The sequence below is a fragment of the Melozone crissalis genome, unplaced genomic scaffold (genome assembly GCF_028551555.1).
Source record: "Melozone crissalis strain CALT ecotype California unplaced genomic scaffold, PUWL_Pcris_2 ptg000008l_1, whole genome shotgun sequence".
NCBI lineage: Eukaryota > Metazoa > Chordata > Aves > Passeriformes > Passerellidae > Melozone > Melozone crissalis.
In genome coordinates this window covers 3,568,269-3,580,797 of record NW_026535786.1, presented here as the reverse complement: position 1 = coordinate 3,580,797, position 12,529 = coordinate 3,568,269, and the positions used below count along the sequence as shown (strand labels likewise).

At 40.2% G+C, this 12,529-nt stretch overlaps 1 protein-coding gene across 1 annotated transcript in view; it reads right to left on the bottom strand.

The window, feature by feature from the left end:
* SLC36A4 (solute carrier family 36 member 4) overlaps positions 1 to 12,529 on the bottom strand; it is a 90,336-nt gene that overhangs the window by 39,651 nt on the left and 38,156 nt on the right. Inside the window, 1 exon segment of the mRNA XM_054269794.1 lies at positions 5,865 to 6,034. Coding sequence (XP_054125769.1) covers positions 5,865 to 6,034 — 170 coding nt within the window.

Genomic DNA, 12,529 nt, shown 5'->3' with positions numbered 1-12,529 from the left:
AAAATAATTTCAGAAAAGAACTGTACTCCAAAATCTGAAGCACAAAATCACAATTCATTCAGAAACCTAACTAACACCTGAACAGAAGAAATCCAACATACACCATAGTAATTTAAAAAAAACCCAAACAGATAAAGCAGAACTTGTTTTAGCTTTTCAGGAATTTACTTTACAACCTGAACTTTCTATATACAGCTTTTAAAATATAAAATTTTGCAATGATAAATACTAACATTAGACCATTCTGCTAGTCTCTATGGCTTTATTTGGAAAATGTATTCACACATTAATGTCTCTAGAACAATGAGCAGTAAGAAACGCTTCTGTGGTTTATTCAAATAAACCATAACATTTACCATTAATCATAAACCACAGATATCTGGTATCCATATACTAAAGCTGGGTAAAAGAAGATTTTAATGTTTGCGCTGTTAAAAAGATCATTAAGTTACTATATGTCCATAAATTGATGCCTACACCAACAGCAACTCATAAGACAATTCGTAACAGCACATAAATAGAAAGGACTCATAATCGGGATATAATAACCCTGAAATTAAGAACTTTATTCTTCTTGCAATGATACTCAAAAAGGTTGAAAAATCTGATTTCATGTATCTATTTCTCATGCCCAAGCATATGTCAAAAAACCACCCAATTATCATATCTCAACTTACAACCACAGTACAGGATCTTCTACTTGAAAGCAAGAATTATGCTCACAGCTCCCCATATCCAAAAAAGCCTCAGGTAAAACCCCAATACACAGCGGGGAACATCAACTGAATTAATCAAATATTTGATTTTATTCCTTTGACAATTCATAAACAATTGTTTTGTGTTAAAGCCCACTCTGATGCACCTGTTAGCAGTCCACGCAAATATTTTATATCCCATCTGGAATTTTCCTAAATCACTAATTTAACTATTCCACTTTTCTGTCATTAATTAGCAAACTCTTACTAAAGAAAAAAAAAATCTGTGTCTAATAACTGATACATAAGCTTCTTCTATATAAATGATTATTAGTTTATCCTAAGAGTATTGCATTATTTGACCTTAAAACTCCTTCATGTTACCTCTCCTGGAGCTACTCTAAGCAAGTATTTTATTGGTACAATGTCAATAAACAGTGTAAGACATCTGGTAAACATAATTTTATCTTGTGTCTAATTGTTCAGCATGAAGAACTGTTCTCTCCTAAAATCAGGTACAGTTCAAATAGGGAAATATTTAGAAAATGTAACTGATAAGCTCAACTGAAAAATGCATTTATTCTCCTCTTGGTAAAATTACACACTAAGATCAGACTTAACGGCAAGCAGCTCAGTAACAGCTCCGTTCATGCTCAGCTGGATCAGCCTTTCAATTAAATTTCTTTCATTTCAAGGTAATAATCAAAACAGCTGACAATTCAAGTGATATCTCCACATCCACATGCAAATGCAGTATTTCTAAATTTACCTTTTAACAGGAAAATCGGGGCTGCAGGAACACAGCCCTAAATTAAGCTATTAAAAGAATAATATTCTAAACTTCTTGTGTGGATGAAATATACTATTAATGCTCAACTCCAGTTTTCTCCATTATGCTTGCTGATATTCTTCAGCAGCTACCAATTCACAAAAAAAAAATTCTTTCACTACTATCTTTAATAAATCAAACACAACTTATTCTTTAAAAATGAAACTAATGATAGAATTGTTCCTTTCTATTTTATTCCCTTACTTCATGGATTTGCTGCCACCTTTTCAGATGAAGTATTTTCTCAATACTGCCTTTTTTTCCCCATACTTCTTCCAACACATCCAGCAAGCAGATTTAATTTCAGTGTCCTTCAGTCAGAAGACATGAGGAGGCCTTTGCTTTGAGATATTTACATTTTCATTCTAGAGGAAACTTACAGTCTTGTCCCATCCTAAATTTTTGACCACAATTCCTACTGTGAGGCATCAGAAGTGAATATGTCTGATGCCATTTAGCATCAACACTGACTAAAGCTTAGCAGATCATCTCTCAATCTCCAAGTTCTCAGCATACTTTGAAGCTTTTAATACAGGAGGAATTAATTGCTAAAGCTGAACAAAATCTCTCCAAATTTTCCCCTCCCAGAATCACCATGATCTCAGCACAAGTGAGCAAAAGAGAGTAAAGAGCTCTCTTGCTCATGATGTAACAGCAGTTTATTTCAAGCAATGGGCATAACAGAACTGATTTGCATAAAAAGGGTTTTTTTTTTTCTTGCTCTCTGAGACAAGCTGACCTCTGGAAAGATAAAACTTACAGTTTTCTACATAAAAATATTAAATGATCTTTTAACAATTCATCCAGGGTGGTCCAGGTCTTTCAGAAGCAAACTAAGAAAGGTGCACACTTTAACAGTTAATCCCAATGTGCTGGACATACAATCCCATCACGTAACACGCTTGGCTAAGAGCTGAACCTTGGGCATGATGCCCAACCTTCACCCAGGCAGATGCCACAAACACAGATCCTAACTATATTTGTGACATGTGTTTTAAATATGCAAAATCAGGGTAAATACTTTCAACATTATACAAATTCCACCCTGACAAATATTTCAAAGCACTGAGGTTATCTGACATTCAAATACCACAAATACCAAGGCAGTACCCACACAAAATTGCACCTGCATATCTCTTCTAGCATTTTCCAAATCCCATGAAGACTTTTGTCCTATTCCTTCTATTTCCCTGTGCTCCTAATTTCTAACTTAGCCCACCACAGTGATGCTTAGTCCAACTTTCAATCCTATTTCTGCCTAGCTAGCTAGACATCCAGCTCCCACCTGCTTTCAGCATCCACCAAACCCAGGCTCCAGCTCTTGGACTTTCAGCACAAGCTTAGCTCACTGCTCCACTCAGTGCACCAGGTGCTCACCTCGTTTATAAAATAATGGTTTATGTCAGGATTTATGAAGTATGGTGGGATCTTCCAACTTGCTACACCATCTACAGTGAAATCCAAGCAAAGATGAAGAGATGCTTGTCTCTTGCAAACAAAATAGAAAAAAGCTGAAGAAGAACAGGAAAATCTAAAAATGCAGAAGATTCTTGCGATCATTCTCCTGCAATGCTAAGTGTCCAAAAGTGAGCAAGTAAGTAATGAAAAACCCTAAGCAACACAGATGGCTCTTGGGTGTGTGTTACATCCCCACTCAGTTGCCAAATCCTTACTTAAAACAAACCTTATCAGACAAGAAAAAAATGACAAAAAAATAGTCTCCTGGTCTGCTTCTTCCAAAAACAGTCTCTCATACAATCCAACAAAAAAACAATGACATAACTTTTGAGTAATGCAAAATCCCCAAGAATTAGTAATAAGTGATTTTTCATGTCTGCTCTTAAAAAGCTAATGTGCTACTAGCACCACAGCTGAAGTTCCTCTTCTCAAAGAGCTACTTTCAAGCAAGCAGATTTCCTTTAATCAGTGTATGACCTCTGAATGGTCCAGACATTACAACATACTCCGTCACTGATATCAAAACCATTTAATTTCTAAAATTCAATTTAAAAGGTTTTGGATTTTTACTTTCTATTAAAGAAACACTTTCTGAATCATTTTAGGAACAATGTTCTGTAGTCAGACAAAGTGCAGCTAAGTGAAAAGTGATGCTATTTAAATTAATTCTGTTTAAAACCAGTGCTTCAATGAAAAATGAAGATGAATGTAAGCATGGGAGCTTACACAATTGTTGGTGAAAAAGTATTACAGCTACTGCATGCATACAAGTTTTAGAAACCACTTGGGAAAAACCTGAAATGCCATTAGGTTAATACAACACATCACACAACAGCTTGGCAAATATCAAACCTTTAAGAGCAAACTTTTAATGTTACTTTTTTGTGCCTTGCAGCAAACAATTTAATATCCTCAAATATCCCAGTAAGACCCATAACACTTCAGCAGCTCCATTTCAAAGATTCATATCACAGGTAAGTTGCAATGGCATACACTAGGTACAATTTTACTATACACATTATTTTCAAAGACATAAAGGCAGAGCATTCTAATACTACATCTTTTTATATATAGCGATATCTTTTGTATCTATGTATCTTTACATATATATGGCTAATTTCCTTTCTTTTTCTACTTTCTTTTCTTGGACATTGTTTCCCAGTTTTCCCTTTTCAGACTACCCAGAAATTACAAAAGTTAATGATAAAATTAAGGAAAAAACCTATGGCTGAATATTATGCAGTATTTTATAATTTTCCCAAGTCAATTAGGGAAGTGTGCCTTTAAGCCTGTTCACCACTGTCTATTCTCATCAGACACATACATGGAACTATCTTTCACCTATAAATCCTTGAAGCCTTTGGCTGTAAGCAACAGTTTGGATATACAAGATTCTAAGCTTTTCAAATCTATTGTGATATCATTACCAGGGCAGGTGATAAGGAGCACATAAAGGGCATCAGAGATTGAGAAGTCAAGGGTGTCATGACAGCAAGGTGTGGTTAGGGCTGGAGATCTAACTGGTGACCTTTTAGTGTCCTGGAGAGATACTAAAAAGTATTTTGAACTTTGAAGCTTTTTGATCTAGATGTCTCTCAAGCATTACAAGAGCTATTCATCTGTCCTCAATCTTAAAATCTTAATGCCTTGATCACCTGAAATAGAACACAGGCTGTATGATGCTTCAGGAGACATGTACTTCATCATTCAAGAAAAATTTGGGTTTTCTTTTTATTTTGTTAGTTTCACAAAGCAGATGTATTTTCAGAGCTGCAAGTTATTAGATTAATGGTATTTCCCTTTGCTTACTGTAGTAATTAAATTGCACTGGCATTAAACTGTTTTTCTCAACAGACTTGACCTTTAGAAGGTCTTACTAGATGTCAAAGTCTTCTTTTACAACAATCCTTAGGTGTCATCCAGTACATTAGCTACTGCATTCATCAAGGGAATGGAGACAATAAACTTAATATCTTCTCTTTCATCAGTACTTTCCCTTAAAAGACAAAGTTTAGCATTTTTTTGCTTATTAATCAGTTTTGATTGCTTTTAAGATATTAACAGCTTATTTCAATACAATTGGTCAAGTCAAGAAGCCAGTTTTGTACTAGAAACAATTTTTTTAACAATGTCTTTGAGAAAAGGTCGCTATGTTATTGAGCACTTTGGCTAGGAGCTGTAAAGGCAAAGCTGAACTTCCCCCACAGTTCATTATCTTCAGGAGTATTGATTCCTGGATGAGACCACACTCACCATCCAATGCCAGCTCTGCTGACTCCTACGAGCACATCTCAAGCAGCTGTGAGAAAGCAGGGACACAGCAGGAGGGAAGATTAGGGGACAAGCAAGAAAAACAACAGGAGTAACAGGCAGTGAAGGTAGAGATGCCTGCCTCCAAAAACTACTTTGGAGCATTATTCTAAAATAAGTGGCACTTCATGAACTCCATGACCAGACATCCATGTTTGCCAATGCTACTTTTTGGCTACAGACCCAGCATATCCTTAGGCTTAATCCATAGATCAACAAAACAGAAATGATTTCTCCACGACAAGCATGTACTGAAGATCACATAGATAAATGCTGACAAATCTCAGTAATGTGCATCTCACTTAAAAAAATTTATTTGAGAAAGGTTTATTTTCCAGTTGGCAGCTTTAGGGTATTACCAGCAAAATATATTGTTGTCAAATAATCGGTCAAACCTACTAGAACAAATGTGGTTAAAATACAAATACAACATTAGTTTCATTTGTTTCTAAAAGTCAAAATGTCAGGTTTGCTAGCCTCCAGAAAACTAAACAACAAAACATACATTTAAATAAGCAGGTCCCACAAAATGTAATAGCAAGTTTTTTTATGGATGTTCTGCACATACTTACAGGTTGAGCAGACTAATAGTGCTCTCACCACAAGCTCACTGAGTAACTTCCACTTCTGCCCCACTCTGGAGGTGACAACTGGAGCCAGAATCTCTGCAGGGACGTAGAACTGAATCGAGTATGTCACAAAAATCCCAAAGGAGTACAGAATTTTTACAGACTGATACAACCTGTTGAAAACATTACAGTCATGTAAGTGTGTAAGTTGCAAATTTTTCATAAAAAAATTCGCTTGATAACGGCTCTAAGGAGATACATATATATGTATATATGAAATTTTTTTCCCCAGTAAACATGAATATATTTTAACTGCCTAAGAAACTGCAGAAGATAAGCCAACTAGAGTAAATCTTCCATGAAAGGGCAGACATTCCTACCACTGTTACTTGTGGCTGAGTAAACAAATGATAAAGAGCTATCCATGCCTCCAACAGGTTTAAATTTACATATATTTTTAATTCATGTTGCATTAATTACAAGCATTTGTCATTACTTGCAGTGAACTAACAGAAATTGAGTCTTTGTATGATTTTCTTTCTATGGACATTATAAAAATCTTGGGTGAGGGCTTGGTTCATTGCTTCAGTCCTTAAAAAGATGTTCATCTGAAGCAAAGCCAACATCCTTATTGATGACATGGATGAGGTGATTGAGTTCTTCATTAGCAAATTTGCAGACAACACTAAGCTGGGGAGCGTGTGTCAATCTGTTGGAAGGTAGGAGGGCTCTGCAGACCTGGAATGGCTGAATGGATGGGCAGAGTCCAACAGGATGAAGTTTAATAAATCCAAGTGCCGAGTCCTGCATTTTGACCACAATAACCCCCTCCAGTGTTACAGGCTGGGGATGGTGTGGCTGGACAGTGCCCAGGCAGAAAGGGACCTGGGGGCACTGGTGACAGCCAGCTGAACATGAGCCAGCAGTGTGCCCTGGGGGCCAAGAAGGCCAAGGGCATCCTGGCCTGTGTCAGGAACAGTGTGGCCAGCAGGAGCAGGGAGGTCATCCCTTCATCCTTCCCCTGTACTCGGCACTGGTGAGGGCACACCTTGAGTGCTGTGTCCAGCTCTGGGCCCTCAGTTTGGGAAGGACCTTGAGACACCCGAGCACATCCAGAGGAGGCAACGAGGCTGGAGAGGGGCTGGGAACACAAACCCTGTGAGGAACGACTGAGGGAGCTGGGTAGCCTGGAGAAAAGGAGACTCAGGGGTGACCTTATCACTCTCTACAACTCCCTGAAAGGGGCTGTAGCCTGGTGGGGTTGGTCTCTTTCTCCAGACAGCAACTGACAGAATGAGAGGACACAGCCTCAAACTGTGTCAAGGGAACTATGGATTGGATATTAGCAAAAAGTGTCTTACAGAAAGGGTGATAAAATTCTGGAATGGCCGGCCTTGGGAGGTGGTAAAGTCACCATCCCTGGATGTGTTTAAGAAAAGACTGGATGTGGCACTCAGTGCCATGGTTTAGTTGAGGTGTTAGGGCATGGGTTGGACTTAGTGATCTTGATGGTCTCTCCCAGCCTAGTGATTCTGTGAATGCATAAGCAAGAAAATAAAAAGCACCAGCAAGAGTAGGGAAGGAACAAATAGGACCTTGATCTCTGTATCTCTCAAAGCCTGGCAGGGGTCACTTGAACATTCTCTCTTTGAGTATCACAGTCTGTATCTGCTTTAGTAAATAAAATCCAGCCAGGACTGCTTTTGGCCCTTTATCCTGTGACCAAATGGCATGGCAAAACTTTTATCTGTACAGCTCAGCTCTTTTCCACCATACTTCCTGTGATTCTATGATATGAGGAAGAAAAGAAAAATAAGCTTCAACTAAAATTACATTTTGACTATTAGGTTTGAACTTATCTGTATCAAAGCTTTGGCCATCACTGTACAGAGGTCAAGGAATCTCCAAAGGCACATTCAAATGGACAGAAAAGTTATTGCATTAATTTACATGCTGACATAATGGTGTAGTTAGTTTAGAAGCTGCTGCTTTCGTGACATACATCTTTTTGACTGCTGAGTAGCTTTTAGAAATTTAGAGGGAACAAGAGTTCTGCAAGACTGTCCTTATTCCAGAAGATATAGATTAGATTTTAGATTAAGATATAGCTAGATTTTAGCTGGTTAAATTTTAGCTGACCAGATACCCAGAATTCACCTCTACTCCTCAGGCTTCAGACTACCCCAAGCCTTTACAAAAGTAATTTCTAAAATATATTCAAAAACAGGATTGGTAAGCATCTCCATTACACTATTTTTTCTACAGCTCTATGACGATTAAAACTTTCCAAATTAAAAAAATAATTTTTATATTACTGAGGTGGTTTTACTAGTAATTTAATATTATATTCCAATCAGAAAAAGATGACTCCTTAGGCTACCTTTTAATAAAAATCTAAATCATTCATATGTGCTAAACTGCTTTTCAATTCGTCATTTTAGATGAGTAGAAGAGTAGAAACATTGGCAAGCAGTGCAACAAAACTTGAAGAACAACACAGCTAGACCAAACAGAGCAATAATTATGTGAAGCTTTCACTTGAACTAAGCTGCATGTGAAGTCTTGTCAAACTTCAATACACCAATGTTTGTATGGTCATTAACTTTTGGGATCCACAATAAGGGAAGTGTTGTACAAAGACTCACTTATGTCTAACAAAGAACAGGTGGTGGAAAGAACCTTCATATTCAGCCTCAAGAAGACAAGAACCCAAACAAGAACAAAGAAGAAATTTTTGACAATGAGGATAGTGAAGCTGTGGATGCCCCATCCCTGGAAGTGCTCACGGCCAGGCTGGATGGAGTTTGGAGCAACCTGGTCTTATGACAGATTTCTCTGCTCATGGCACAGGGATCAGAACAGATGATCTTTCAAGGTTCTCTCCAACTGAAACCATTTTATGAATCAACAAGACCCAAACCAAAGACACTAACAAATACTAAAGCAGAATTTTCTGTAATTTACATCTGCAAATACTGAAAACTACTCTTTCAGTCAATTTTCAACATATTCTAAGTAATATATTATGCTGAATGACAATTTGTACTCCCAAACACCATCTAAATAGAACAGCGTCAAGCCATTTATCCAAAAGCACCAATCTAGCAGGATATTTTTAATACAAGTAGTCCTCTATTTAAATTAAACTTAAGAACATAACTAGTCTAGGGCCTGTGTATGCCTTCCAGTCAATTCATGTGTGAGAACATCAAATAAAACTCAGAAAGCAGCAGAATTTTAATTTAATTTTCTTTATCAGGAAAAGCTTATTTTTAAGACAGAGGTTGTCCAGCTGGAATTAAACACATAAGCCAAGTCTCACTGCTTAGATACACTCCAGGTCTTTCACCTGTCTTTCTTCTTATGAAAAAATTCCTCTGCTCCTTGCAATTTCTCTGGTTCAAACTGGCAACTTACTGGCTTTTTATGTGAGGACCAAATAGCAAAATAGTGTCCTACAGTTCACTGGAAATTTGTTTTGCTAGCCCAGTTAATTGCAACCATTTGTCCCTCAGTACTGCATCAGGCAGACCCAAGTCCTGCACAGCACTGGCATCGTACATCACAATCCCTGCGCGCACCACCGAGCTGCTTCTCCTAATTTTGTTTGGTGCTCTGGGGTACTCTCCAGGGTAAGACAAAAACAGATGACTTTGTTAACTGTGGATATGTGCCCTGAGTAGCTTTGAGGTTATTACGCTTATAATGCCAATTTCCAACCCTATAGAGCACCAGTTTCCATCTCTTTTATTATCTGTTTCCTTGCATTAGGCCTGCAAAGCCATCAGCAAAAACATCATCATCATCACATCTGCACTGTAGCCAAGAGCTATTTGAAAACTCCTATGTGAACAGCTCTGTTAGACAGCAGGGATGCAGAATAAAGTTCATTCTGTTGCTTGCATGAGCACAATAAAAAGCAACAGTGAGTAGCAACCTTAGCTTATTCCACATTCCTCTCACTCCCTGTTTTTTAATAACACCTCTCTTAAGGCACAAATAAACCCAAAGCTACCATTTAAAACAAGCTTTTCACTAATCTTATAAACAACAAGGACTGCCATGGTTTATTAGAAATAGAAGTATTATTCCTTTCAGCTGCATCACACAGAAAAGATATAGTAAACATTTACAGATTTCTGTTTTTTTGGTTTTTTTAATGTCAGACAATCATAGAATGGTTTGGGTTTAAAGGAACCTCAAAGATCATCCAGTTCCAACTCTCCTGCCATGGGTAGTACCTTTCACTAGATCAGGTAACCCAGAACTCCATTCAGCTCAGTGCTTAACACTTCCAGGCATGGGGAGTCCACAACCTCTCTGGGCAACCTGTTCCAGTGCCTCACCACCCTCAAACTACAGGATTTTTTCCTAATTTGTAATTGAAACCTGCCCTCCTTTAACTTAAGGGGGAAGGGAAGGGAAGGGAAGGTTCCGGGAAGGGAAGGTTCCGGGAAGGGAAGGTTCCGGGAAGGGAAGGTTCTGGGAAGGGAAGGTTCCAGGAAGGGAAGGGAAGGTTCCGGGAAGGGAAGGTTCTGGGAAGGGAAGGTTCCGGGAAGGGAAGGTTCTGGGAAGGGAAGGTTCCGGGAAGGGAAGGGAAGGTTTTGGGAAGGGAAGGCTCCGGGAAGGGAAGGCTCCGGGAAGGGAAGGGAAGGTTCCGGGAAGGGAAGGTTCCGGGAAGGGAAGGTTCCAGGAAGGGAAGGTTCCGGGAAGGTTCCGGGAAGGTTCCGGGAAGGGAAGGGAAGGGAAGGGAAGGTTCCGGGAAGGGAAGGTTCCGGGAAGGTTCCGGGAAGGGAAGGTTCCGGGAAGGGAAGGTTCCGGGAAGGTTCCGGGAAGGGAAGGGAAGGTTCCGGGAAGGGAAGGTTCCAGGAAGGGAAGGTTCCGGGAAGGGAAGGTTCCGGGAAGGTTCCGGGAAGGGAAGGGAAGGGAAGGGAAGGTTCCGGGAAGGTTCCGGGAAGGGAAGGGAAGGTTCCGGGAAGGGAAGGTTCCGGGAAGGTTCCGGGAAGGGAAGGGAAGGTTCCGGGAAGGGAAGGTTCCGGGAAGGGAAGGGAAGGGAAGGTTCCGGGAAGGGAAGGTTCCGGGAAGGTTCCGGGAAGGGAAGGGAAGGGAAGGGAAGGTTCCGGGAAGGTTCCGGGAAGGGAAGGGAAGGTTCCGGGAAGGGAAGGTTCCGGGAAGGGAAGGGAAGGGAAGGGAAGGGAAGGGAAGGGAAGGGAAGGGAAGGGAAGGTCCCGGGAAGGGAAGGGAAGGTTCCGGGAAGGTTCCGGGAAGGGAAGGGAAGGTTCCGGGAAGGTTCCGGGAAGGGAAGGTTCCGGGAAGGTTCCGGGAAGGGAAGGGAAGGTTCCGGGAAGGGAAGGTTCCGGGAAGGGAAGGGAAGGGAAGGTTCCGGGAAGGGAAGGTTCCGGGAAGGTTCCGGGAAGGGAAGGGAAGGGAAGGGAAGGGAAGGGAAGGGAAGGGAAGGTTCCGGGAAGGTTCCGGGAAGGGAAGGGAAGGTTCCGGGAAGGGAAGGTTCCGGGAAGGTTCCGGGAAGGGAAGGGAAGGTTCCGGGAAGGGAAGGTTCCGGGAAGGGAAGGGAAGGGAAGGGAAGGGAAGGGAAGGGAAGGGAAGGGAAGGGAAGGGAAGGTCCCGGGAAGGGAAGGGAAGGTTCCGGGAAGGTTCCGGGAAGGGAAGGGAAGGTTCCGGGAAGGTTCCGGGAAGGGAAGGTTCCGGGAAGGTTCTGGGAAGGTTCCGGGAAGGGAAGGGAAGGGAAGGGAAGGGAAGGTTCCGGGAAGGTTCCGGGAAGGGAAGGGAAGGGAAGGTTCCGGGAAGGGAAGGGAAGGGAAGGTTCCGGGAAGGGAAGGTTCCGGGAAGGGAAGGGAAGGGAAGGGAAGGGAAGGGAAGGGAAGGGAAGGGAAGGGAAGGTTAGGTTCCGGGAAGGTTCCGGGAAGGTTCCGGGAAGGTTCCGGGAAGGTTCCGGGAAGGGAAGGGAAGGGAAGGGAAGGGAAGGGAAGGGAAGAGAAGGGAAGGCCCAAATCTCAGTTGTTACGACAGCAGTATAAAAACAAAGCAAGCAAACAAGCAGGAAGAAATAGATGAAAGTTCTAGCAATGAAAAATCATTCATCCTTCAAGACACATTTTTTATACTCTCATGTATTAAACATTGGAATCAGTCTGGCAATTAAACAAAACTTCTTAAGAATATTAAAAATGCATAGATCACATTGACTCCAAGGAATGAAAAGGAAGAAAAGAAAGTGAAAAAGTAACATTTAAAAATTGAGAACATTCATTACATGTGTTCTCCCCTTTTTCAAAAAAGAAAAAAATATCAGCATTCATTTCATCTATGCAGGATTTTTTTGCCAGTAATTTGAGATTTCACTACTTTAATAAACTACTACAATAGACATTGAAGAAGTAAATGCAAGTATGTAACCTGTAAAACATTACTTGATCAGAATGAAAACATTAAAATACTTTTCAGTTTTAGCCCTTTTGCACTGCTGATATACCTAATTTTAGGCGTATTAGACAAAATTATTAAAAAATAAATTATATAAGAGAATAGTTAGAGTATGTCCATCCATAGACAGATATAAAACTAACTATACAGCGGTTCAAATCATCTTCAGTGCATCTTCAGCATATGACATTCATAACAATAAAAAAACAGCTAAATAAAAATTGTAG